This window comes from Macaca mulatta, chromosome 19 (genome assembly GCF_049350105.2).
Source record: "Macaca mulatta isolate MMU2019108-1 chromosome 19, T2T-MMU8v2.0, whole genome shotgun sequence".
Taxonomy (NCBI): Eukaryota; Metazoa; Chordata; class Mammalia; order Primates; family Cercopithecidae; genus Macaca; species Macaca mulatta.
The window spans coordinates 15,325,061-15,348,898 of NC_133424.1; the positions used below are offsets into that span (position 1 = coordinate 15,325,061).

The 23,838-nt window shown below is 46.4% G+C and overlaps 1 protein-coding gene across 30 annotated transcripts in view; it reads left to right on the forward strand.

Moving 5' to 3' along the window:
- The window catches only part of ZNF333 (zinc finger protein 333), a 33,994-nt gene extending 14,599 nt beyond the window's left edge, over positions 1-19,395 (forward strand). For 22 of the 30 annotated variants that reach the window (XM_028838626.2, XM_028838627.2, XM_077977998.1 and 19 more), the window contains 7 exons: positions 663-779; positions 2,288-2,375; positions 11,436-11,524; positions 12,165-12,291; positions 13,086-13,181; positions 13,751-13,827; positions 14,323-17,976. In XM_028838626.2, coding sequence (XP_028694459.2) covers positions 663-779; positions 2,288-2,375; positions 11,436-11,524; positions 12,165-12,291; positions 13,086-13,181; positions 13,751-13,827; positions 14,323-15,420 — 1,692 coding nt within the window. In that variant the 3' untranslated portion in view covers positions 15,421-17,976. Of the gene's footprint in view, positions 1-662; positions 780-2,287; positions 2,376-10,753; positions 10,879-11,435; positions 11,525-12,164; positions 12,292-13,085; positions 13,182-13,750; positions 13,828-14,263; positions 17,977-19,106 lie in introns of those variants that run through there. The other 8 variants (XR_013409094.1, XR_013409095.1, XR_013409096.1 and 5 more) reach the window with 4 other exon arrangements.
- The last annotated feature ends 4,443 nt before the right edge of the window (positions 19,396-23,838 follow it).

The window sequence follows — 23,838 nt, forward strand, 5'->3', positions numbered from 1 at the left end:
TTCAGCTTCCCGAGCAGCTGGGACTATAGGCGTGCACTACCACACTTGGCTAATTTTTGTATTTTTAGTAGAGATGGGTGTATCAGTCTGTTTTCATGCTACTAATAAAGATATACCCAACGAGACTGGGCAATTTACAAAAGAGAGATTTCGTTAGACTTACAGTTCCACGTGGCTGGGGAAGCCTCGCCTCACAATCATGGCAGAAGGCAAGGAGGAGCAAGTCACATCTTACATGGATGACAGGAACTAAAGAGACCTTGCACAGGAAAACTCCCCTTATAATAACCATCAGATCTCATGAGACTTAGTTATTATCATGAGAACAATCATGGGAAAGGCCTGCCCCCATGATTCAATTACCTCCCACTGGGTCCCTCTCACAACACGTGGGAATTCAAGATGAGATTTTGGTGGGGACAGAGCCAAACCATGTCAATGGGGCTTCGCCATGTTGGCCAGGCTGGTCTTGAACTCCTGGCCTCAAGCAATTCTTTCACCTCAGCCTCCCAAAGTGCTGGGATTATTGGCATGAGCCACCACACCCGGCTCCATTTGTCTTGACATCTGGCAGCCCTAAGCCCCAAACCAAAGGTCTCTTGGGCCGAGAACAGCTGCAGTGCTACCTCTGTCCTGCTCAGCACCCTCCTGTCTTTTCCCAGGGGCCGGGGCTGTTCCTGAGGATGCAGCTGGTGCCCTCCGTAGGAGCGAAGGAGACACCATTGACTCAAGAGGACCGGCCAGCTCTCCAGGAGCCGCCTTGGTCTCCGGGATACACGGTAAGCCTGGGAGAGGTTCACTGTGATGGCACCAGGTGCAGTCAGGAAGGCCTAGGGTGCGGGGTGTCTGTAAATTGGGGTAGGGGAGGGGAAGGAGGGTGTCTGGGGCCTGTAGGAGGCCCAGGCTGTGGGCTTGGGGTGGTGCAGTCTGTTTCTGTGTTGAATATACTTGTCCCCAGGGTGATGGCGGGCTCCAGGGTGGGTCCTGGGGGAGGGTCTGGTTGTTAGACTGTGGGTCCTGCCTTTCCTGGTCCAGCCTTTTTTCTTCCTGTCCTTCCACCCCAGTCCCACTGCTTCCACGACCTTGAAACTGACAGGAACTGGCAGGTCCTATGACCTGAGCAGGCTCAGGGAAGCGAGGACCTCTTGGCTCTGGGCCCTGTGTGTCCTTACCAAGGCAGAGAGAGAATGGGAGAGAGAGCCGCTGTAAGGCAAAGGTTGCTAACCCCCAGGCCGTGGACCAGTGCTAGCCCCTAGCCTATTAGGAACCAGGCTGCAGAGCCGGAGGTGAGCGGCGGGCGAGCATCCATGCCTGATCTCCGCCTCCTGTCGGATCAGCAGCAGCACTGGATTCTCGGGGAAGCGCGAATCCTATTGTGAACTGCGCATGTGAGGGATCTAGGCTGCAGGCTCCTTATGAGAATCTAACTAATGCCTGATAATTGAGGTGGAACGGTTTCATGCCAAAACCATACCCCCACCCTGGTTTGTGGAAAGATTGTCTTCCATGAAACTGGTCCCTGGTGCCAAAAAGGTTGGTGACTACTGCTGTAAGGCACATCCTGAGCCCCGCACGAGGAGAAAAGGCCTCCTCCCACTTGTCCCTGCCCTGTTCCCTCGCCCAAGGGACCTGCTGCATGTACCTCCCACCCCCCATCCACCACCAAGTCCTGCTAGCGTTATCTCCAAAATGTAACCCACCTCCAGCTGCCCCTCCTGTCCCCGCTGCTGCCCCCCTGCCCAGAGCCACTGTTAGCTCTCCTGGACTCTAGGTCGGCTCCTGACAGGCGCCTGGGCCCCACCCTGGACACAGAAGCCAGAGCGATCCCTTAGTCAGGTCAGACGTGTTTCCTGAACAAGCAGCTGCCAGCAGAGAAGAGTTCACACCCTACTCCAAGGAGGGGTCTTCCTCCCAGAAAAACTCACTGACTGCCTGCTCCTCTCTCACGCAGGTCCACCTCCAATCTTCCCTCTATCCCTCAACCTCCTGGCCATCCACTCCCCACTGTTTTCCCAGCTTTTCCCTGACTTCTAGAGCCTCCTTGGAGGGTGCCACCTTCCCCAGCCCCTGCCTGGGCACCCTCTCTCCAGGCCATTTTGGATCACAGTGATTAGCTTTGTATTTAAGGATTGGGTAAATCCTGACAAGGTAAATGGGTCTATCTCTTCTTTTATTAATATGTTCCCCAAAGCAGGATCAAACATGCACATTCATTTGGGGTGAGCAGGTGTGAGTGGACCCCCTCAGCCTCTTGACTCTTAACTGTGACCCCTGTCACTCTGTGCAGGGACTAAAGGCCGCTGTGCAGATTCAGAGGGTGTTGATACCAGTGCCTACGCTGGGCCACCCCGACCCGGGGGTGGCCGGGGATTCTGGTGAGTGAGTGCCGCGTGGAACACGTGGCCAGAGGGCCCTGCTATCCTTGTGTTCTGTCCAGGAACTTGTATCCCATCCTGCCTACATTTCCTCTGACTGCAGGCACTGCCGTGGCACCATAGGGAGAGGATGCAGAAAGCCTCTCTCGTTATTTGTGTGTTTAAGCAGGAGGGCACTTCCAGTGACAGATTTTTCTGTTAAGAAAGAGAGGTTCACTCAACTGCAGGAAAAGGCCAGACCTCTCTTTGGGCAACATGAAATTCTTGACTACACGATAATGTCGATTTTTGAAAATTATGATTGAATTTACTAGAAATGGCCTGTGTTTTAACTGGGTTTTTAAAAATGAGGTTCAGGCTGGTTGCAGTGGCTCATGCCTTTAATCCCAGTGCTTTGCAAGGCGTAGGCAGGAGGATTGCTTGAGGCCAGGAGTTCGAGACCAGCCTGGGTAACATAGTGAGACCCCTATTTCTAAAAAAAAAAAAAAAAAATTAGCCACAGGTGGTGCCTCCTAAGTCCTAGCTACTTGAGAGACTGAGGCAGAAGGATCGCTTGAGCCCAGGAGGTCAAGGCTGATATGAACTACAGTTGCTTTACTGTATTTGCAGCCTGGGTGACAGAATGAGTCCCTGTCTCTAAAAAAAGAGGTTCAAAGCCACTTCTCCTGAGAAGTGGGGAAGAAATTAATTCTAGAAGACAAATAACATTTTAGCTTTAATGGTAAGGTGTTTGTTTTCTTCCAGTTTGCCTTTTAGTAAGAATAATAAACTTTGTTTCTTAAAAGTGCCATCCACTCTTGTGTCTGGAATCTCTGTTATCTTCTTGACAGGGAACAATTCTTAGATCTAGGTCATGTGTTGCTCTTCAGTATATTTTTGGTAAGCCTTCTGGGCTAGGCTCTATTTTGTTACTACTTCTTTTTTTTTTTTTCAATTGAGACAGCATCTCGCTCTGTCACCCAGGCTGGAGTACAGTGGCATGATCTTGGCTCACTGCAACCTCTGCCTCCTGGGTTCAAGCGATTCTCCTGCCTCAGCCTCCCAAGTAGCTGGGATTACAGGTGTGCGCTACCATGCCCGGCTAATTATGGTATTTTTAGTAGAGACAGGGTTTTGCCATGTTGGCCAGGCTGGTCTCAAACTCTTGACCTCAAGTGATCTGCCCACCTCGGCCTCCCAAAGTGCTAGGACCAGAGGTGTGAGCCACCGTGCCCGGCCTATTTTGTTACTTTGTGAAGCGGGTAACACCACCATTGTCATCATCTGGTGGTGAGATGGGGACCAGGAAACAGTCACAAAGAAAGCACTGACCCCTCTTCCGTGGAGCTCACAGTCCGCTGGGTGGTCAGAGTTTGAAATGAGTAACAGAGTCCAATGCAAGCGTGTTGTACAAGGACTTCATCTCAGGGCACAGGGGAGAGTTCTGGGAAAGGATGGATATTTAAGCTTAGGCCAGGGTTTCTCAACTGCAACACCGCTGATACTGGGGCCTGTTTACTCTCAGTTGTGGGCTGTCCTATGCATTGTAGGATGTTGAGCAGCATCCCTGGCCTCAACTCAACTAGACGCTAGGAGTGCTTTTCCTCTATGAGTTTACCAGGGCTGCCATATCAAAGTTCCACCAACTGGGTGGATTAAACAGCAGAAATATGTTGTCTCACCACTCTGGAGGCCAGAAGCTTGAGATCAAGGTGTTGGCAGGGCTGGTTCCTTTGGAAGCCTCTCCTTGGTGTGTAGATGGCCATCTTGTCTCTGTGTCTTCACATCATCTTCCCCCTGTACATGCCTGTGTCCAAATGTCGTCTTCTTGTGATGGGGTTTGGATTTGTGTCCCCGCCTAAATCTCATGTCAAATTGTAATCTCCAATGTTGGAGGAAGGGCTTGGTGGGAGGTGACTGGATCATGGGGGTGGACTTCCCCTTGCTGTTCTCTTGATAGTGAGTGAGTTCTCACGAGATCCGGTTGTTTAAAAGTGTGTAGCACCTCCCGCTTCACTCTCTTCCTCCTGCTCCAGCCATGTAGCACGTGCCTGCTTCCCCTTTGCCTTCCGCCATGATTGTAAGTTTCCTGAGTCCTGCCCAGCCATGCTTCCTATACAACCTGTGGAACCAGGAGCCAATTAAACCTCTTTTCTTTATAAATTCCCCAGTCTCAGGTAGTTCTTTATAGCAGTGCAAAGCGGACTAATACATCTTTTAAGTACACCAGTCATATTGGACTAGGGCCCGCCCTACTGACATCATTTTAATTTAATTACCTCTAAAGACTCTATGTTCAAATATGGTTACCAGGGGTGAGATAAGATACCAGGGGTTAAGACTTCAAGATAGGAATTTTTGGGGTAATACACTTCAGCTCGTAACATCCACATACCCCCTAGTCATGAAAAGCTAAAGTGTCTCTAGATGGTACAGACTGAATTGTGCTTCCCCTCCCCAAAGTTCGTGTTGAAGCCCTAGTGTCTCCCCCGAAGGTGCCATGGGAGATGGGGCCTCTAAGGAGGTGACAAAGGTTAAATAAGGTCATAAGGGTGAAGCCCTGAACCAACAGAACTCATGCCCTTACAAAAAGAGGAAGAGACACCAGGGCTGTCTCTCGCCCATGTGAGGACACAGCCAGAAGGCAGCTGTCTGCAAGCCAGGAAGAGAGCCCTCACCAGAAACCAACCATGCTGGCATCTTGATCTCAAACTTCCAGCATCCAGAACTGTTAGCAGCAAATTTCAGTTAAGTCACCTAGTACATGGTATTTTGGAATGACAGCTCAACACCAAATGTACCCTGGGAGACAAACCCTGACCTAGACCATGATAAATACTATAACATTTAGCTTGGTCAGGTGTTGGGCTGTTGGGAGGTTGGGAGAGAGGATATCAGGCTTAGGAACAACATTGATAAAATTCCCCGTGGAGCAGAGAACCGTTTGCATCCAGGGCCCATGGAAGATGCTGTGAAGGGAGGAGGGAGAAGTGGAGAGAGAGTGGTGTGAGCTGATTGAAGAAGAAGCAGGTTCCAGATTGTTCAGGGCTTGGAAGTGCAGGACAAGAACCTTGGCCCATGTTCTAAGCCCACTGGGAGCCAGTGACGTGTTTAGGTGAGTGGTGCAATGCACCTGTGATTTTTTTTTTTTTTTGAGATGGAGTCTCACTCTGTCGCCCAGACTGGAGTGCAGTGGCGCAATCTCGGCTCACTGCAAGCTCTGCCTCTGGGGTTCATGCCATTCTTCTGCCTCAGCCTCCCGAGTAGCTGGGACTACAGACGCCTGCCACCACGCCTGGCTAAGTTTTTGTATTTTTAGTAGAGATGGGGTTTCACCATGTTAGCCAGGATGGTCTCGATCTCCGGACCTCGTGATCCGCCCGCCTCGGCCTCCCAAAGTGCTGGCATTACAGGTGTGAGCTACCGTGCCCGGCCTTGCACCTGTGATTTTAACAGAACCCCACCCCCAGCACCTGTGAGGAGTGTGGGCTCAGCGAGGAAAGCAGTGGTAGGTGGAGGCTGTTAGGAGTAGAGTGGTGCTGGTCTAGACTTGGGGTTGAGTGTGGAGGAGGTGTGCTGGGTTCCCCCAAGACCACCCCAGGCCCGATGATCCACTAGGAGGACTCACAGGAGATGTCGTACTCATGGCTATGATTTATTACCGCAAGTGGATATTAAGCAGAATCAACAAAGGGGGTGCCGGGCACTGTGGCTCACGCCTAATCCCAGCACTTTGGGAGGCCGAGGCGGGCGGATCGCCTGAGGCCAGAAGTTGGAGACTGGCCTGGCCAACATGGCAAAAACCCATCTCTACTAAAAATACAAAAATTAGCCGAGCGTGGTGGTGAGGCAGCAGAATCGCTTGAACCCGAGAGGAGGAGGTTGCAGTAAGACTCTGTCTCAAAAAAAAAAAAAAAAAAAAAAAAGCAAAAGGAAGCCTAGAGGAAACCAGAGCCAGGCTTCCAGAGTCCTCTCCGAGCAGAGTTGCCCAGGACAGGCTTAATTCCTCTATCGCCAAGTTGTGCCAGCACCACATGCAATGTTGTCTACTAGCAAAGCTTATTAGAGACTGAGCGCACACCGTTTTCACTGGCCAAGTAGGCTGACTTGAGGTACAGCTCAGAATGTGCCTGTCTTAGTTGGTTCGTGTTGCTATAAGGGAATACCAGAGTCTGGGTGATTTATAAAGAAAAGAAGGATAGGCGCAGTGGCTCACGCTTGGAATCCCAGCACTTTGGGAGGCCAAGGTGGGCCGATCACTTGAGGTCAGGAGCCTGGCCAACATGGTGAAACCATGTCCCTATTAAAAATACAAAAATTAGCCAGGCATGGTGGCATGTGCCTATAATCCCAGCTACTTGGGAGGCTAGGGTGGGAGAATCACTTGAGCCTGGGAGGCAGAGGTTGCAGTGAGCTGAGATTGCACCACTGCACCCCAGCCTGGGTGACAGAGTGAGACCCTGTTTGAAAAAACAAGAAGTGTATTTGACTTACGGTTCTGCAGGCTGTACCAGAAGCATGGCACCAACATCTGCTCCTGGAGAGGGCCTCAGGCTGCTTCCACTTATGGCAGAAGGGGAAGGGGAGCCAGTGTGTCGAGATCACATGGTGAGGGAGGAAGCAGGAGCGGGGTGGTGGGGAGGGAAGGGAAGGGGGAAAGATGCCAGGCTCTTTTTAACAACCGGCTCCCTTGGGAAGTAATAGAAGAGTACTCATTCTCTCCGTTGGAGAGCATTAGTCAATTCTTGAGGGATCGGCCCCCAAATCCCACCTCCGACACTGGGGATTAACATTTCAGCGTGAGTTTTGGAGGAAACAGTCCCTAAATTCCAGACTTTCAGAAGGAAAGCAGGTGTTCAACATAAACCGCATTGTTTGTACAAGTGGTTTAAGTGGAGTGAGTTTCTTTTATCAGTTAGGGGGGTGGGAACCTTCCTGAAATCCAAGTTCTCAGACTTGGTTAGCCCTTGGTTAGCCCAAGGGCTAACCTTGTAAACACATCTCACTAAGGAGTCCATCCAGGCCTGGTGGGTTCACTCCTTTCTGCACAGTAGGGAAGTGAGGAATGATTTAAAACACATAGAGGCCAGGCGTGGTTGCTCATGCCTGTAATCCCAGCACTTTGGGAGGCTGAGGTGGGAGGGAGGACTTCTTGAGGCCAGGAGTTCGAGATCAGCCTGGGCAACATAGCAAGACCCCATCTCTACAAAATAAGAAAATTAGCCAGGCATGGTTGTGTGCACATGTGGTCTCGCTACTCAGGAGGCTGAGGAGGGAGAATCACTTGAGCCCAGGAATTCAAGGCTGCTGTGAGCTAGTCCAGCCTGGGTGAGAGAGCAAGACCCTGTCTCAAAACATTTATAGTAATAATGCATATAAAACATTTGTATTGAGGTTGAGTTAATTTGATGGTTCATATATTCATTTACCAATGACATGGAGCATTTTTGTGCCAAGTAGGGTATCGGGAACAGGGTGGTAAAAGCACCCAGGCTGATTCTTACAAAGCTTCCAATCCAGTGAGGATGACAGAAAATAAACACCCATGGCTACAATACATAGCTGGTTACAGATGGGAAAGGGCTGCGAAGAAAGGGAACGGGTCCTATCGGAGAAAAGGAGAGAAGGGGCTCTTTGTGCAGGGGAGGAGACCTCAGGATGGGGCACTCTGAGGGGGACATTTCAGTGGATCTAAAAAGAAAAGGCTCGACGTAGGCATTGACTGTAGCGGGGATGGGTGGGAGAGGGGCTTGGGGGTGAGTACTGCCATGTAGAGATGTCATCACTATTTATTCTGATTAGTTGCTGGGATGTGTAGAGTGTCAGAGAGGGGTGAGATTTCTGATCAAAGACAGGGACAGCACTTCCTGAGATGGAGGACATGGTGGAGGACGGTGATGAGTTTCATTTATTTATTTATTTATTTTTTAAGACCTAGTCTTGCTCCGTTGCCCAGGCTGGAGTGCAGTGGTGCAATCTTGGCTCACTGCAACCTCCGCCTCCTGGGTTCAAGTGATTCCCGTGCCTCAGCCTCCCGAGTGGCTGGGACTACAGATGTGTGCCACCACGCCCAGATAATTTTTGTATTTCTAGTAGAGATGGGGTTTCGCCATATTGGCCAGGTTGGTCTCCCGACCTCAAGTGATACACTGGCCTCAGCCTCCCAAAATGCTGGGATTACAGTTGTGAGCCACTGCACCTGACCTAGTTTTTTTTTTTTTTTTTTTTTTTTTTAAATAACGGAAATTTCTCTTTCACAGTTTAGGATACCAGAAGTCTGAAATTAAGGTTTCGACATGGGTGTGCTTCCTCTAATGGTTCTGGGGGAGGATCCTGCCTCCTGTCTTCTAACGGTGGCCTGCAGCCCTTGGTGCTCCTTAGCTTGTGGACACAGCCCTCCCGTCTTTGCCTGTGTTGCCTCATGGCCATCTCCCCTACTCTCCACCCTACTCTCGTATCATCTCAACTCATTACATCTGTAACAATCCTATTTCCAAATAAGGTCACATTTTGAAATACTAGGGGTTAGGGCTTCCCAGTTTTTGGGGGGACACAATTCAAGCCATAGCAGTCTGTTCTCTAGTCCCCCCAAATTTGTGTCCTTCCCACATGCAAAATACACTCATGTGATCCCGACATTCCCAACGTTGTAATCCGTTCCAGCATCAACTCTAAGTGCAAAATCTCATCTAAGCACCATCAACTCAAAAGCTCATCTCATCTGATGAGAATCCCACAACTCATGATGTCAGTCATCTACAGCAAGTATGAGGGAGACTCAGAGCGTGGTCCATTGTGGGGCCAAATTCCTCTCCATCTGCGAACCTGTGAGAAATCAGAAAGCAAGTGATCCGCTTCCAAGATACAGTGATGGGGCAAGCATGGGATAGACATTCCCATTTCAAAAGGAGAAACTGGAAGGGAAAAAGGGGTCATGGGTCCTGAGCAAGTTTAAAACCCATCAGGGCAAAAGCTAGGAGGTTTCCAGGCCTGGAACGAATCCTCTGTGGTTGGAAGCTCTGACCTCTGGACCTCATTTTGGGTACATTCTATTCCTGTTCCCTGAGATGGGCAGAAAGATTTGAGCCAATGGTTGGATACATGGTCTGGTGTTCAGATGTGAGAGTCAGCCTAGAGATTTGGGCTTCATCATGAAGATGTGGGAATTGACACCCAGAGAATGGGTGAGGTTGCATGCCAAGGCAGAGAGAGTTGAGGTAGGCGCGAAGAGGAGGGCCTGCAACCTGTGGATGCCGGCAACATGTTGGAGGAGAAGCTCTTACAGGAAAAAGAGGAGGCCAAGGTTGTGATCACCGATCACAGGCTGGGTGGGCTATAAGAAGGAGGGATTGGCTAGGTGCAGTGGCTTGCAGCTATAATCCTGGCTACTCAGGGGGCTGAGGTGGGAGGATCGCTTGAGGCCAGGAATTCAAGGCTAGCCTGGGCAACATAGTGAGACCCCCATCTCTAAAAAAAATTTTTTTTAAATTAACTGGGTGTAGTGGCACACACGCGTAGTCTTAGCTACTTGGGAGGCTGAAGTGGGAGGATCACTTGGGCCCAGGAGTTTGAGGCTGCAGTGAGCTGTGATTGTGTCACTGCACTCCAGCCTGGGTGACAGAGCAAGACTCTGGTTCAAAACAATAACCGGAGCAGCAACAACAACAACAGCAAACCTAGAAGAGATCGGACGACGAACACACATCAGTGGGATTTCCCAGCACGGATGGAGGTCACTGGTGATTCCAGGGTGGTGCCGGCCCTTGGAACGGTGGCAATGAGAAGCAAGTGGGAGGGGAGGAAGTGGGCACGGAGGGTAGATAGCCCATGATAGGAAATGAAGAGATAGAGGTAGCCCATGGGAAAAGTGGGGTGTTATGGCTTGACTTGTACCCCTCCAAAAAGACAGGCTGAAGTCCTAACCCTGTGAATGTGGCCTTATTGGAAATAGGGTCTTCGCAGCTGTAACCAAGTTAGGAGGTCACAAGGGTGGGCCCCCAATCCATCATGACTGTATCCTTATGAGAACATGAGGAAGACGCCACGTGAAGACAGACACAGGGAGGGGACCGTGTGACGGGGGAGGCAGACACTGGAGTGATGCATCCACAAGCCAAGGAGCCCCAAGCATTGATGGCCACCACCAGAAGCCAGGGAGACGCAAGAAAGGACTCTTCTCAGAGTGTCAGAGGCGGCGTGGCCCTGCTGAGCTGAGTTTTGGACTCCTGGTCTCTAAAACTGCGAGAGGATACATGTCTGTGGTTTTAAGCCACTCAGTTTGATACTTTGTTATGGCAGCTGCAGAAAACACATGGGGTCAGGGATTGGGTGTGGGTCAGCTTTAAAAAGTGAGGGGAAAGGTCCCATCGGGAGGGAGAGGTGAGGATGCAGGGGACGAGGGATGATCTGGGAGTTGCTTGCTTGTCTGTCATAGGCCAGAAGGAGGATGCCTGGTGCAGAGGGAGGAGTGGTGTTGATTTGACGGCAGGTGGGAAGGAAGTTTCCTTTTAAGGCAGACCTGCAGGTTGGTTGTGGTTTATCTGCCCTCTACTTGTGGTTAGTCCTGGAGCACTACTAGCCCTGCAGTGTAGGGGGCAGAGGAAGGGGCCAGGCAGCCGGGGAGGAAGAGCTGTCCCAAGGCTGAGTCAGGGGACAGTGGTGGGTGCTGCAGGAGCACTGGAGTCTCCTGGTGAATTATTGAGTCTATAGCTCTTGGGATATGGAATGAAGGGACATGTGTGTGTGTGTGTGTGCGTGCGCACGCACGCGTGTGTCTGCGTGCATGTCTATAAGTGTGTGTATGCTGGTCTGTGTGTATATGTTATATATATGCACAGGTACATGTGGTGTGTAACTGTGTTTGCATGTATATGTGTGCATGTCCGTGTGTACGTGGGTATGTGATTGCATGTGTGTGCAAGAGCTTGCAGATATGTGTCTACATGTGTGTGTCCCTGTGAGTGTGGGCATGTGTGTGTGTACAGATGTGATCACTCACAGCCAGGGTGGGCAGCCTTGGGGCCTGTGAGTGTGCCCAGTAGGCCAGGCACCAACCCTCACACCGCCTCGCTTCTCCCCTAGCTGTGCCTGCACGGGACCCTGCCTGGCTTCAGGAGGACAGAGTAGAGGAAGAAGCTATGGCTCCTGGGCTGCCAACCGCCTGTTCACAGGTAGGTAAGAGCTTCTTGTTCTAAAAGAACACTGCTGTGCTCAAAGGCTGGACTTGCCCTCTTCCTGTGACCTGCCTGGATCATTTCATGGGGTTGGTCTCTATGCTTCAGGGACTCGGCCTCTTGCAGTGGGTGTCAGCAAGGGAGCATGGGCCATGATCCCACCACCTCATTCAGACCCTCCTGAGGCTGCTGAGCCCCAGGAGGGAAAACAAAGCAAGGATGTGAGCCGTCCTCATTTTGTGGTCTTCATGGTCTCACTGAACAAAGAGTTGAGTCATTTTCCAGGTCATTCCCTCTTGCCTGTACCATGCTCAGGTCTGCTGGACCCTGGAGCTAGAAGGGGGACAAATCTGCAAGAGCTTCCTGGCTCCTTGTCAGTAGATAAGTCCTGTCCTGAGGTCCAGGACTCGCAACATTAGTTATTGCCTCTTGCCTTTCTTACTTAAGGAGTGGAGTGTAGAGAGAGGAGTTCTAGTTCAGAGTCCTGAGCCCAGGAGCAGATTCTGGGGGATCTCAGAACCCTGTCTGAAAGTCCTCTGCGTGGGGTTTCCCTTCCCCAGGCCTGCCCGCCTCCAGCATCCTCTGGCGTACTGGTGGGGGTGGTCCCTGGCTGAGCTGGGATGGATGTGTGTTTTAGGAACCAGTCACCTTTGCAGATGTGGCTGTGGTGTTCACCCCAGAAGAATGGGTGTTTCTGGACTCTACTCAGAGGAGCCTGTATAGAGATGTGATGCTGGAGAACTATAGGAACCTGGCCTCTGTGGGTAAGGCGACTTCATCTTTCCTTTTGTTCTTTCCTTTTTTTTTTTTTTTTTCTGAGACAGAGTCTTGCTCTGTTGCCCAGGCTGGAGTGTGATGGCGTGACCTTGGCTCACTGTAACCTTTGGCTCACTGCAACCTCCACTTCCTGGGCTCAGATGATCCTCGCACCCCAGCCTCCTGAGTAGCTGGGACCACAGGTGTGTGTCATCACACCTGGCTAATTTTTGTACTTTTTTTGTCTAGATGGGGTTTTGCCGTGTTGCCCACACTGGTCTCGAACTTCTGGGCTCAAGCAATCCACTTTGGGAGGCTTCAGCCTCCCAAAGTGCTGGGATTACAGATACGAGCCACTGCACCCAGACAAGGCTTTGTCTTTTCATCACACACTTAGGCAGCAACCATAAGCTCCAGAAATTGTGCAAGTCTGGGAAACCTAGAGGTGGAAAAACAGATAATTCCCACCTTCATGAGCTTCCAGTCTACTGGCCTTTCTGTGGAATGAAGATCTTTTTACTGCTCTGTCTCTCCATGATTAAAAGCTTTTGGGCTTCTCAAATGTATTCCTGAACCAGGCCCTTGGTTTTGTAGACCAGAGAGCCTCAGTGCCCTCTGGGACCCAGTGAGAGAATTTGTATTTAGTTCCTCAGTGCAAAAGTTTGGCTGTGTCCATCAGAATTTAGACACAAGCATTTTGCCCCTCCCATCTCTAGAGCCCCTAGAGACTTGAGAATATTGGCCCTGGTGTCAGGGCATGGCACAGTCCTCCCACAACATGCGTTGTTTTTCTCATGAGCAGCTGATCAACTGTGCAAACCCAATGCATCGTCTTATTTGGAACAAAGAGGAGAGCAGTGGACCACTGACAGGGGCATCCTCGCAGACACCTGTGCAGGTGAGCCCAGGCAGATCAGGTGAACATCAGCTCTGGTCAGTAAGGGGAGTGTCCAGTTTGGAAACTGTCAATCAGGGCAACCTATTCATACCCTTGACTGAGAAGCCTGTTTGGTTGAGCTCTCTTATTAAATGCCACCTTCTTTCCTTTTTCCCTTTCCTTTTTAATCTCTAAAACTTTACGTTAATCTCCTAGAAAGATTTGTCCTACTTTCTCTTCATATTTAATATTTCCATGTGTATATTTTATCCATTTCCTCCCCACTGTACATTCTTGCTAATATTTTTCCTCAACATTAGTCACAATCTTCATAGAATCCTTTTTTGGTAAATTACCTACTATTTCCTTCCCATGTTCATCTGATTACATAACTTCTCACCTAGCCAAACACCTTAAAATTTTCCTTAACTCTTAGATGCATTCCTTCTCATTGCAATTTCTTCCTGTATTTAGGATCACTATTTGGAAAAAAAAAAAGCCCACATGTGCCTTGCTTACTTTTTAGGTCACCTTAATCCCACAGTTTTTTTCTCTGTGTGTTTAACTTTTTCTTTCCTAATTTATTTCAGAGCCTCAACTTCAACCCCAAGAGGCAATTCCTAGCCAAGATCCTTTTACGGAGATTCTGTCCATTGATGTGAAAGGGGTAAGGCTCACCAGGGATTATTCGTGGTTCTCTATAGTAGGATGAGTCTGGGGTTACTGTAAGTTAGAAAAGCAGCCCAAGAGCCAAGAGAGATTCAAGGCAAGAAGTGCTTACCCAGGAGGAAGCAGTTTCTTGGGAGAGAGTCCGTGAATGTCATGGATTGGTGGAAAACTAAACATAGATCATGTTCTTACAAGTAAGCACTTTCACAGATATGACACAGATACCAAGTGTTTAAGACTTACTTTAGCCTTACACAAATTGGAAAAATTCTGCATCTAAGAAGCCCCATGAAAATAATGAAAAGATAGCTCTTTGCAACAGAGTATCCACCCTATTCCACTTGAGGGAACTCTGGGTAGAAATGGTATGGACTCTGTAAATGGTAAAAGTATTAGATGTAGAACTGTCTTTTTCTTACATTCATTTCACATAGGGGAAAATATCTGTGAATCTAATAAGGCCTTTGGTCTTCACATTTTCCTTCATCGACAGGAGCAACCTCAGCCTGGAGAAAAACTCTATAAATATAATGAACTTGAGAAACCTTTTAACAGCATCGAACCACTTTTCCAGTACCAGAGAATTCATGCTGGAGAGGTGTCCTATGAATGTCAAGAGAGTAGAAATTCCTTCTTCCAGAGCGCCCATCTAATCGTGCCTGAGAAAATCCGTAGTGGGGATAAAACCTATGCATGTACCAAATGTGAAAAATCCTTCAGATACAGCTCAGACCTTATCAGGCATGAGAAGACTCATACTGCAGAGAAGTGCTTTGACTGTCAAGAATGTGGGCAAGCCTTCAAATATTCCTCGAATCTCCGGCGACACATGAGAACCCATACCGGAGAGAAGCCATTTGAATGTAGTCAGTGTGGGAAAACCTTCACAAGGAACTTTAACCTGATTCTGCACCAGAGAAACCACACAGGAGAGAAGCCCTATGAGTGTAAAGATTGTGGGAAAGCCTTCAATCAGCCATCATCCCTTAGGAGCCACGTGAGAACTCACACTGGAGAGAAGCCCTTTGAATGCAGCCAGTGTGGGAAAGCCTTCAGGGAACACTCTTCACTGAAGACACATCTGCGAACCCATACCAGAGAGAAACCATATGAATGCAACCAGTGTGGCAAGCCCTTCCGGACGAGCACTCATCTGAACGTGCACAAGAGGATACACACAGGGGAGAAACTGTATGAGTGCGGGACTTGCGGTCAGGTCTTGAGTCGTCTTTCAACCCTGAAGAGTCACATGCGAACTCACACTGGAGAGAAGCCCTATGTGTGCCAGGAATGCGGGCGAGCCTTCAGTGAGCCCTCATCCCTCAGGAAACATGCAAGGACTCACAGTGGCAAGAAGCCCTATGCATGCCAGGAATGTGGGCGAGCCTTTGGTCAGTCTTCACATCTTATTGTACATGTGAGAACACACAGTGCCGGGAGACCCTATCAATGTAATCAGTGTGAGAAAGCCTTCAGGCACAGCTCCTCACTCACTGTACACAAAAGAACCCACATGGGAAGAGAGAACATTAGGAATGGTAGCCTGCCTTTACCCATGTCTCATCCATACTGTGGGCCCCTTGCTAATTAACTTCCATTTTGTAAAAATAGAAACACATGGGGCTATGACTTTCCCTCATAATACTCCTTTAGCTGCATCTCATGTTTCAATGTATAATATTTTCATTTTGGTTTGATTGTAAGTATTGTCTTAACCTCCATTATCATTTATTCTTTGACCTATCTATTATTTGGAATTAGATTTTTCAAAACTAATATGTGGATATATTTTCATAGAGGTATAATGACTTACAGCGAAATGCATACATCTGAAGTATACAGTTGGATGAGTTTGACAGATGCATACATGCATGTAACCAACACTCCATTCCAGATATAGAATGTTTCTATCTTTCTGGAAGGTTCCTGCATGTTATATGGCTACTTCTTAGTTGCCTTTTTGTTGTTGGTTTCTAATTTAATTACATGGTGAGAAGAGTATGTGGCCTCTTTGTTATTGAGTCATAGGTATTTGCTGAGATTTGCTATTAGGTCTGGTGTGGCTTATTCTTCTAGCTGCCAGCCAAAATTGCCCCTTCCTCCTCAGAAAAGAACCTGGGTTTTCTGTTCAGATTGGTGGCATGCACTATTTAAAAGCTTCCATCGCCTGGCTGGGCATGGTGGCTCATGCCTGTAATCCCAGGCTGAGGCGGGGGGATCACCTGAGGTCAGGAGTTCGAGACTAGCCTGGCCAACATGGTGAAACCCCATCTCTACTAAAAATACAAAAATTAGCCAGGTTTGGTGGCATGCATCTGTAATCCCAGCTACTTGGGAGGTTGAGGCAGGAGAATTGCTTGAACCCAGGAGGCAGAGGTTGCAGTGAGCCGAGATTGCGCCACTGCACTCCAGCCTGGGCAACAGAGTGAGACTCTGTCTCAAAAAAATAATAAAAAAAAAAGCTTCCATCTCCCAGCCCTTCTTGCAAGCAAGCGCAGGCCATTTATTCTGGTCCTGGCTAGTATGAATGTGAGAAGTCACTGGATGTGACTCTGGGGAAGATGTTATGTTCAGGGATGGTTTCATGTAGCCACATCTCTCCACTTCTTGCCTTTTGGACAAGGAGACATGATATTTAGAGCTAGAGGAGCCCTCCTGTGACCATAAAGGGTAAAAGCCACAGGCTAAGAGTGTGGCCGGAAGTCACATCCATCTTGCTTCTGTAATCTAAAAAATATTTAGGATATATTTAATAGAATTGGCATATTTATGTGATTGCAGCAGCCCTGGACTATTTGTTTCTGGATGTCCCATACATGAAAAATAGGCACTTCTTACTGGTAGAAGATGGTTTTTTTGTTTGTTTGTTTGTTTTGTTTTTGTTTTTGGTGGGAGGTTTATTTCAGCTGAATATAATTCCTAACTGATGCACTTAGTATATGTCAGTTTTTATAAATGCTTCATGGATGGTTGAAATCAATGTATTGTATTCTGCAGATGTCTGCTAGATCAAGCATATGTGTTTAAAAACCATCTACACATTTATGAATATTGATCTGTGATCTAGCATTTATTAAGAGAGGTATGTTAAACTCTCCCACCATGATTATGTATTGCTGAAAAATCTTTGTCCATTCTGTCAATTTTTAAATTTATGTATATACATACATATATATGTTTTGAAGCAATGAAATTAAATATAGATACTGACATTTTTTACATTTCCAACAATTGTTACTTTTATTCTTATAAAGTGATCATCCTTTTCCCTATTACTGAACATTCAACCATTCATCATAATGATAGTAAATACTTATTTAGAGTTTACTATTAACAGATAGTAGCCACTGCCTGAAGCTTTGCATCTTTTAATTTAGTCCTCACACTGACACTTTGAGGTATGTGCTGTTATCATCCGCAATTCACAGATGAGGAAGCTGAGGCCCAGCAAATTAAGGTGGGCTATCAGGGTCATCTGGGTGGCATGTGACGGGCCTGACTCTCTCTACAGTGGCAGACCCAGGGGACTAGTCTCCATTTTTATTTGTTCTTTTTTTGTTTGTTTGTTTTAAAGTTCTCTTAGGTATAATTTACATAAACGTTAATAAATCTTAGGGTACACCTTGGTGAATTTTGCATATGTCTATACCCACCACAGCCTCCATCAAAATATTTTATCATCCCAGAAATTTCCCTTGGGCCCCACCTCATCCTCAAAGGTTACCATTATTCTGACTTCTATCACCATAGATTTGTTTTTCCTGTTCATGTAAATGGAACCATAAACAGCCCTCTTGTGTCTGTTTTTTTCACTTAATATAGTGTCATTGAGATTTATCTATGTTGTATTATCAGTAGTTTATGCTTTTTAATTGCCGTGTAATAGTCTATAGTCTGAATATACCACAATTTAAAGATGCTATTCTGTTTATGAACATTTGAGTTCTGTCCTTCAGGTTCATCCATGTTATCACAAATGACAGAATTTCCTTCCTCAATTAAGGCTGAATAGTATTCCATTGTATAGATATACCACATTTTCTTTATCCATTCATCCACTGATGGGCAGTTAGGTTGATTCCATATTTTGGCTATTGTGAATAATCCTGCAGGTTTTATTATTATGAATAAAGCTGCTGTGAATGTTCTTGTTAAGTGTACATAGGTATTCATTTCTCTTGAGTATAAATGTAGGAATGGAATTGCTGGATTTTGGAGGAGACCTATCTTTAGCTTTAGTAGATCTTGCCAGACAGTTTTTCAATGTGGTTGAAACCATTTATACCTCAATTTGTACATCAATGAATGAAAGTTTCATTGCTTCACATCTTTGGCAACACGTGGTACTGTCACTCAAATTAATTTGAGCTACATTAGTGGGTATGCAGCAGTTTCTTAGATTTAATTTGCATATTCTTGATGAGTAATGATACAGTGGTAGATGGTTGCCATAATGACTTCTTCTGTCCCTCTATGTATATCTCTCTTTCCATGTGACTTTGCAGCTCCTCCTATCAAGAGGTGGAGTTTATTTCTCCACACCTTGAAGATGAGCTTGGTCATGTGACTTTCCTTGGCCAATGGAACATTGACAAACATGACAGAAGCAGAGGCTGGAAGAACACACATTGGGCTTTTCCTTCGTTGTGACCATCTGTATGTCATCTGTGGAAAAATGTCTAAGTCCTTTGCCCATTTTTAAATAAGTTTTTCTTTGTTGTTGAGTTGTAGAAGTTCTTTCTATATTCTGAATATTAACCCCTTATCAGATATATGATTTGCAAATATTTTCTCCCATTCTAGGGGTTACCTTTTTACTCTATTAATTGTATCTTTTGATATGCAGAAGTTTAAAATTTTGATGTAGTCCAACTTATATTTTTTGTTTTCTTTGGATGTCATATCCAAAAAATCATTGCTAAATCTAACGTTGTGAGGCTTTCCCCCTATGTTTTCTTCTAAGATTCTTATTGTTTCAGCTCTTGCATTTAGGTCTTTGATGTACTATGAGTTAATTTTTGTTTGTTTGTTTTTGTTTTTTTGAGACGGAGTCTTGCTGTGTTGCCCAGGCTGGAGTGCAATGGTGCAATTTTGGCTCACTGCAACCTCCGCCTCCCTGGTTCAAGCGATTCTCCTGCCTCAGTCTCCTGAGTAGCTGGGACTACAGCTGCGTGCCACCACACCTGGCTAATTTTTTGTATTTTTAGTAGAGACGGGGTTTCACTGTGTTAGCCAGGATGGTCTCAATCTCCTGACCTCATGATCTGCCCGCCTCAGCCTCCCAAAGTGCTGGGATTACAGGTGTGAGCCCTGCACCAGGCCAAGTTAATTTTTATATGTGATATAAGAAAAGAGTCCAACTTCATTCTTTTGCATGTGCATATCCAGTTTTCCCAGCATCATTTATTGAAGACTGCCCTTTCCCCATTGAATGGTCTTGGCGCCCTTATCAAAATTCATTTGACTGTATATATGAGGTTTTATTTCTGGGCTCCCTACTCGATTCCATGCCATTACTGTGTTGTGTTGATTACTGTAGTTTTACAATAAATTTTGAAATAAGCAAGTGTGGTGTGAGACCTCCAACTCTGTTCTTTTTCAAGATAGTTTTGACTTCTTGGTTTGGTATTCTTGAGATTTCATATGAGTTTTAGGGTGGATATTTTCCTGTTTCTGCAAAAATATTAAGTCATTCAGCCCATGAACATAGTATGTCTATTTGTTTGTGTCTCTTTTAAGTTCTTTCAGCAATGATTTTTAGCTTTCAGTGTACAGGTTCTTCATCTCGTTGGTTAAGTTAATTCCAAAGTATTTTATTGTTTTTGATGCTATTGTAAATGGATTTGTTTTCTCAATTTCCTTTTTGGGTTGTTCATTGTTCGTGCATGGAAATGCAACTGATTTTTTTTGTGTTGATCACACTTCTTTTGAAACCCAATATTATGAAGTGTCACTACTCTCCTTGGTCCAAGTTAAAATGCTTTCCTGGATCCAAATGGCATTTCTTTTGTGGGGAATTATCAACAGTAAAGATCTAGGTTGATCAAAACTCAGTCTGAGAAATCACCAGCAGGAGAGGGCAGAGCTATCCATGGGATGGAGATGAAATAGCCTTTGTTATTATGGGTGTATTATGGGCCTCTTTTCTCATCCAATCCAGGATGCTGACATTCAAGGTGACAGATCAGCTGTTCATCTTGGGCTGTACCTTGGGCATTCTGCAGGTGGGCCCAGTTGCTATGCTGTTGCCTGTCTCTTCACCATCATCAACACCCTGCAGGGTGTCTTTATCTTCCTGGCGTACTGCCTTTTCAGTCAACAGGTGCCACTGTCTAGGTCCCACCCAAGACTCTTCTTGTCCTTGCTTCTCTTAATGAGCTCACTGCAAGCTCCGCCTCCCAGTTCAAGCCATTCTCCTGCCTCAGCCTCCCGAGTAGCTGGGACTACAGGCGCCCGCCACCACGCCCGGCTAATTTTTTTGTATTTTTAGTAGAGATGAGGTTTCACCATGTTCACCAGGATGGTCTCAATCTCCTGACCTCGTGATCCGCCTGCCTCGGCCTCCCAAAGTGCTGGGATTAGAGGCGTGAGCCACCGCGCCCGGCCATAAATTATATTCTTAAAAAATGCTAAGAGAGTGGATGTAACGTGTTCTCACCACAAAATAATAACTGTGTGAGATGAGGCATATATTAATTTGCTAGATCTAGTTATTCCCCAATGTATACATCCATTAAACATCATGTTGTACTTGATAAATACATAATACATAAATACATAAAATACAATTTTATCTGTCCAAAGAAAAATGCCAGCGGGATCCCCTCTAGTTGTGTACTGGGAAGGGCAGAAATCCTCTGTTCTTTGTTGCCTTGAGAGAAAGATTTTGGCCAAAATGACTACTTTAGTCAAAAAGAGAATTTATTGAAGGAAAATAGAGAGTAGAGAATTATTTTTATTTTTTATTTTTTGAGATGGAGTCTCGCTCTGTCACCCAGGCTGGAGTGCAATGGCATAATCTCTGCTCACTGCAGCCTCTGCCTCCCAGGTTCAAGCGATTCTCCTGCCTCAGCCTCCTGAGTAGCTGGGATTACAGGTGCCCGTGACCACGCCTGGCTAATTTTTGTGTTTTTAGTAGAGACGGGGTTTCACCATGTTGGTCACGCTGGTCTCTAACTCCTGACCTCAGGTGATCCGCCTGCCTCGGCCTCCCAAAGTGCTGGGATTACAGGCGTAAGCCACCTCCCTCGGCCAGCAGAGAGTTATTTAAAGGGACATTACACCCTGCAAAGGTGAGGTAGAGCAGGCCGCTGGAGGGAATGAGCCAGCAGTAGCCAGAGTTCTGCCTTAGGTTTTTCACGATGTTGGGCTCTTCCTTGAAGTTCCCTCCTCTGTCTTAAGTCTCTGCTTTTTTCTTTGCTTAGTTTTCCTACTCCTGCTTTAAGTCTCTGCCTAGTCCTGCCTCATTCCCACCCAGGTTTATGGGGCCTTCCCTTACCATTAGTTGGTGCACACGTGTGGCCCGGTGCTAGATAGGAATCCTACCTAATGGCCGCATTGCTCATCACTGCCACCCCAGGAAGGTCATATGGCAGTAACATCTGTCATATAGCGGTTAAAAGAATTTCTCCTTTGTCCTCCTTTTCAACATGTGGCTAGATTCTGACAGGGTAACTGCAGAGTGAGCGATTACTGGGCATCTTAAGGGGAAATCCGTTCCGCTTAGGTATTTCTGCGCCTCTCTGCTTATACCTAGCATGCAAGTTTTGGGTGGTCCCTGGGGTGCGAGACTTTCCACATCTCCCCTTCCTCAGGAGCTCCCCCTCCTGCTCATGTCTAGCTGTCTGCCTACTCTAACAGTCCTAACAACAACAATGAAATCCCCAGACATAGTCAAAAATCCCATAGGGGTTAAATCGCTCCCAGTTGAGAACCATTGTCTTAAACACCTAAAAAAAAAAAAAACAAAAAAAAAAATCCCAAAAAACTGTCAGTAATTTTCTTAGTAACTATTTTATTTATTTATTTATTCGAGACAGTGTCTCGCTCTGTTGCCCAGGCTGCAGTGCAATGATGCGATCTTGGCTCACCGCAACCTCCACCCGCCAGGTTCAAGTGACTCTCCTGCCTCAGCCTCCTGAGTAGCTGGGATTACAGGCATGTACCACCACGCCGGCCAATTTTTTTTTTTTTTTTTTGTATTTTTAGTAGAGATGGGGTTTCTCTATGTTGGTCAGGCTGGTCTCAAACTCCCGACCCCAGGTGATTCACTCGCCTCGGTCTCCCAAAGTGTTGGGATTATAGGCGTGAGCCACCGCACCCTGCCCGGTAACTCTGTTTTATGGTTATTTACAATTCTGTAAAGCAGTGTTTCACAAACCTTGAAGCAGAGGAAACAGGACGTACATTTTACAACAGAGGGATAAGCTCTGTGACACGCTTAAGTGTCCTTATCGTCTTTAGCTTGGGAGTTAAGTAAACGTAGGTAGTGAGAGTTCTGAGAAAAACCAATTTAGTGAAACATGTCATCTGAATTGAAACTTTTAATTTGATTTGATTTTTTTCCTTTGTGATTTTTATTTTTTGTGGGTGCATAGTAGGTGTATATATTTACAGGGTACGTTAGATGTTTTGATGCAGGCACGCAATGTGAATTAAGCATATAATGGGGAATGGGGTATCCATCCCCTCAAGCATTTATCCTTTGAGTTACAAACAATCCAATTACACCCTTTATATTATGTTTAAATGTACAATTAATTTATTGACAACAGTCACCTTATTGTGCGATCAAATAGTAGATCTTATTCATTCTTTCTATTTCTTGTACCTGTTAACCATCCCCACCTCCCCACAGCCCCTCACTACCCTTCCCAGCCTCTAGTATCCATCCTTCTACTTTCTATGTCCATTAGGTCATTTGTCTTGATTTTTAGATCTCATAAATAAGTGAGAACATGTGACGTTTTGTCTTTCTGTACATGGCTTATTTCACTTAGCATAATGACCCCCAGTTCCATCCATGTTGTTGCAAATGACAGGCAAATCCAGCTAGCAAGATGATTTCAATAACAAGAGCTTTTAAGGGAGAAACGGAAAGTCCTGCTTTCTTTCTTTCTTTCTTTTTTTTTTTTTTTTTAGATGGAGTCTCGCTCTGTCGCCCAGGCTGGAGTGCAGTGGCCGGATCTCAGCTCACTGCAAGCTGCGCCTCCCGAGTTCACGCCGTTCTCCTGCCTCAGCCTCCCGAGTAGCTGGGACTACAGGCGCCTGCCACCTCGCCCGGCTAGTTTTTTGTTTTTTGTTCTTTGTTTTTTTTTTTTTTTTGTATTTTTTAGTAGAGACAGGGTTTCACCGTGTTAGCCAGGATGGTCTCGATCTCCTGACCTCGTGATCCACCCGTTTCGGCCTCCCAAAGTGCTGGGATTACAGGCTTGAGCCACCGCGCCCGGCTCCTTTCTTTCTTTTTTAAATCTTGTTTTCTTATTTCCTTTCTTAGAAGGGACTTGTAAGCTATCTTTCTGCAATTTTATGTATCATTTAAAATTGAGTTTTCTACCACAAGAATTAGAAAGATTCTGATTTGTTTCACAGAAAAATCTGAACTGACGTTCTTTGAGCCACGAAGAGGAGAAATAAGACTCTTCTTCATGTTTGTTGTGTGTTACAAAAAATTCATCACATCAGACATTTGAAGAAAGTCATTGAAGACATATGTGATGCTCAATTCTTGCAGAATCTGGAATTTTTCTGTGCGTTACAGCAAACTCTTGGTCCAAGTTCTTGGTCACCTGGGTTTAAGATCTTTTCTACAGCTTCTCCTTCCTGCAAACACTCTTCTGGATGCTAGAATTCTATAAGGAGAATGAGCCTCAAAGGACTTTCATAGCAACAACATCCAAAAAGACTGGGGTGTTCACACTATGGTCTGAGTTTCTTAATTTCTTTGTTCTCTATTTCTATGGGTTTACTTACCCACTTTTTTTTTTTTTTTTTTTTGTACTTTAAGTTC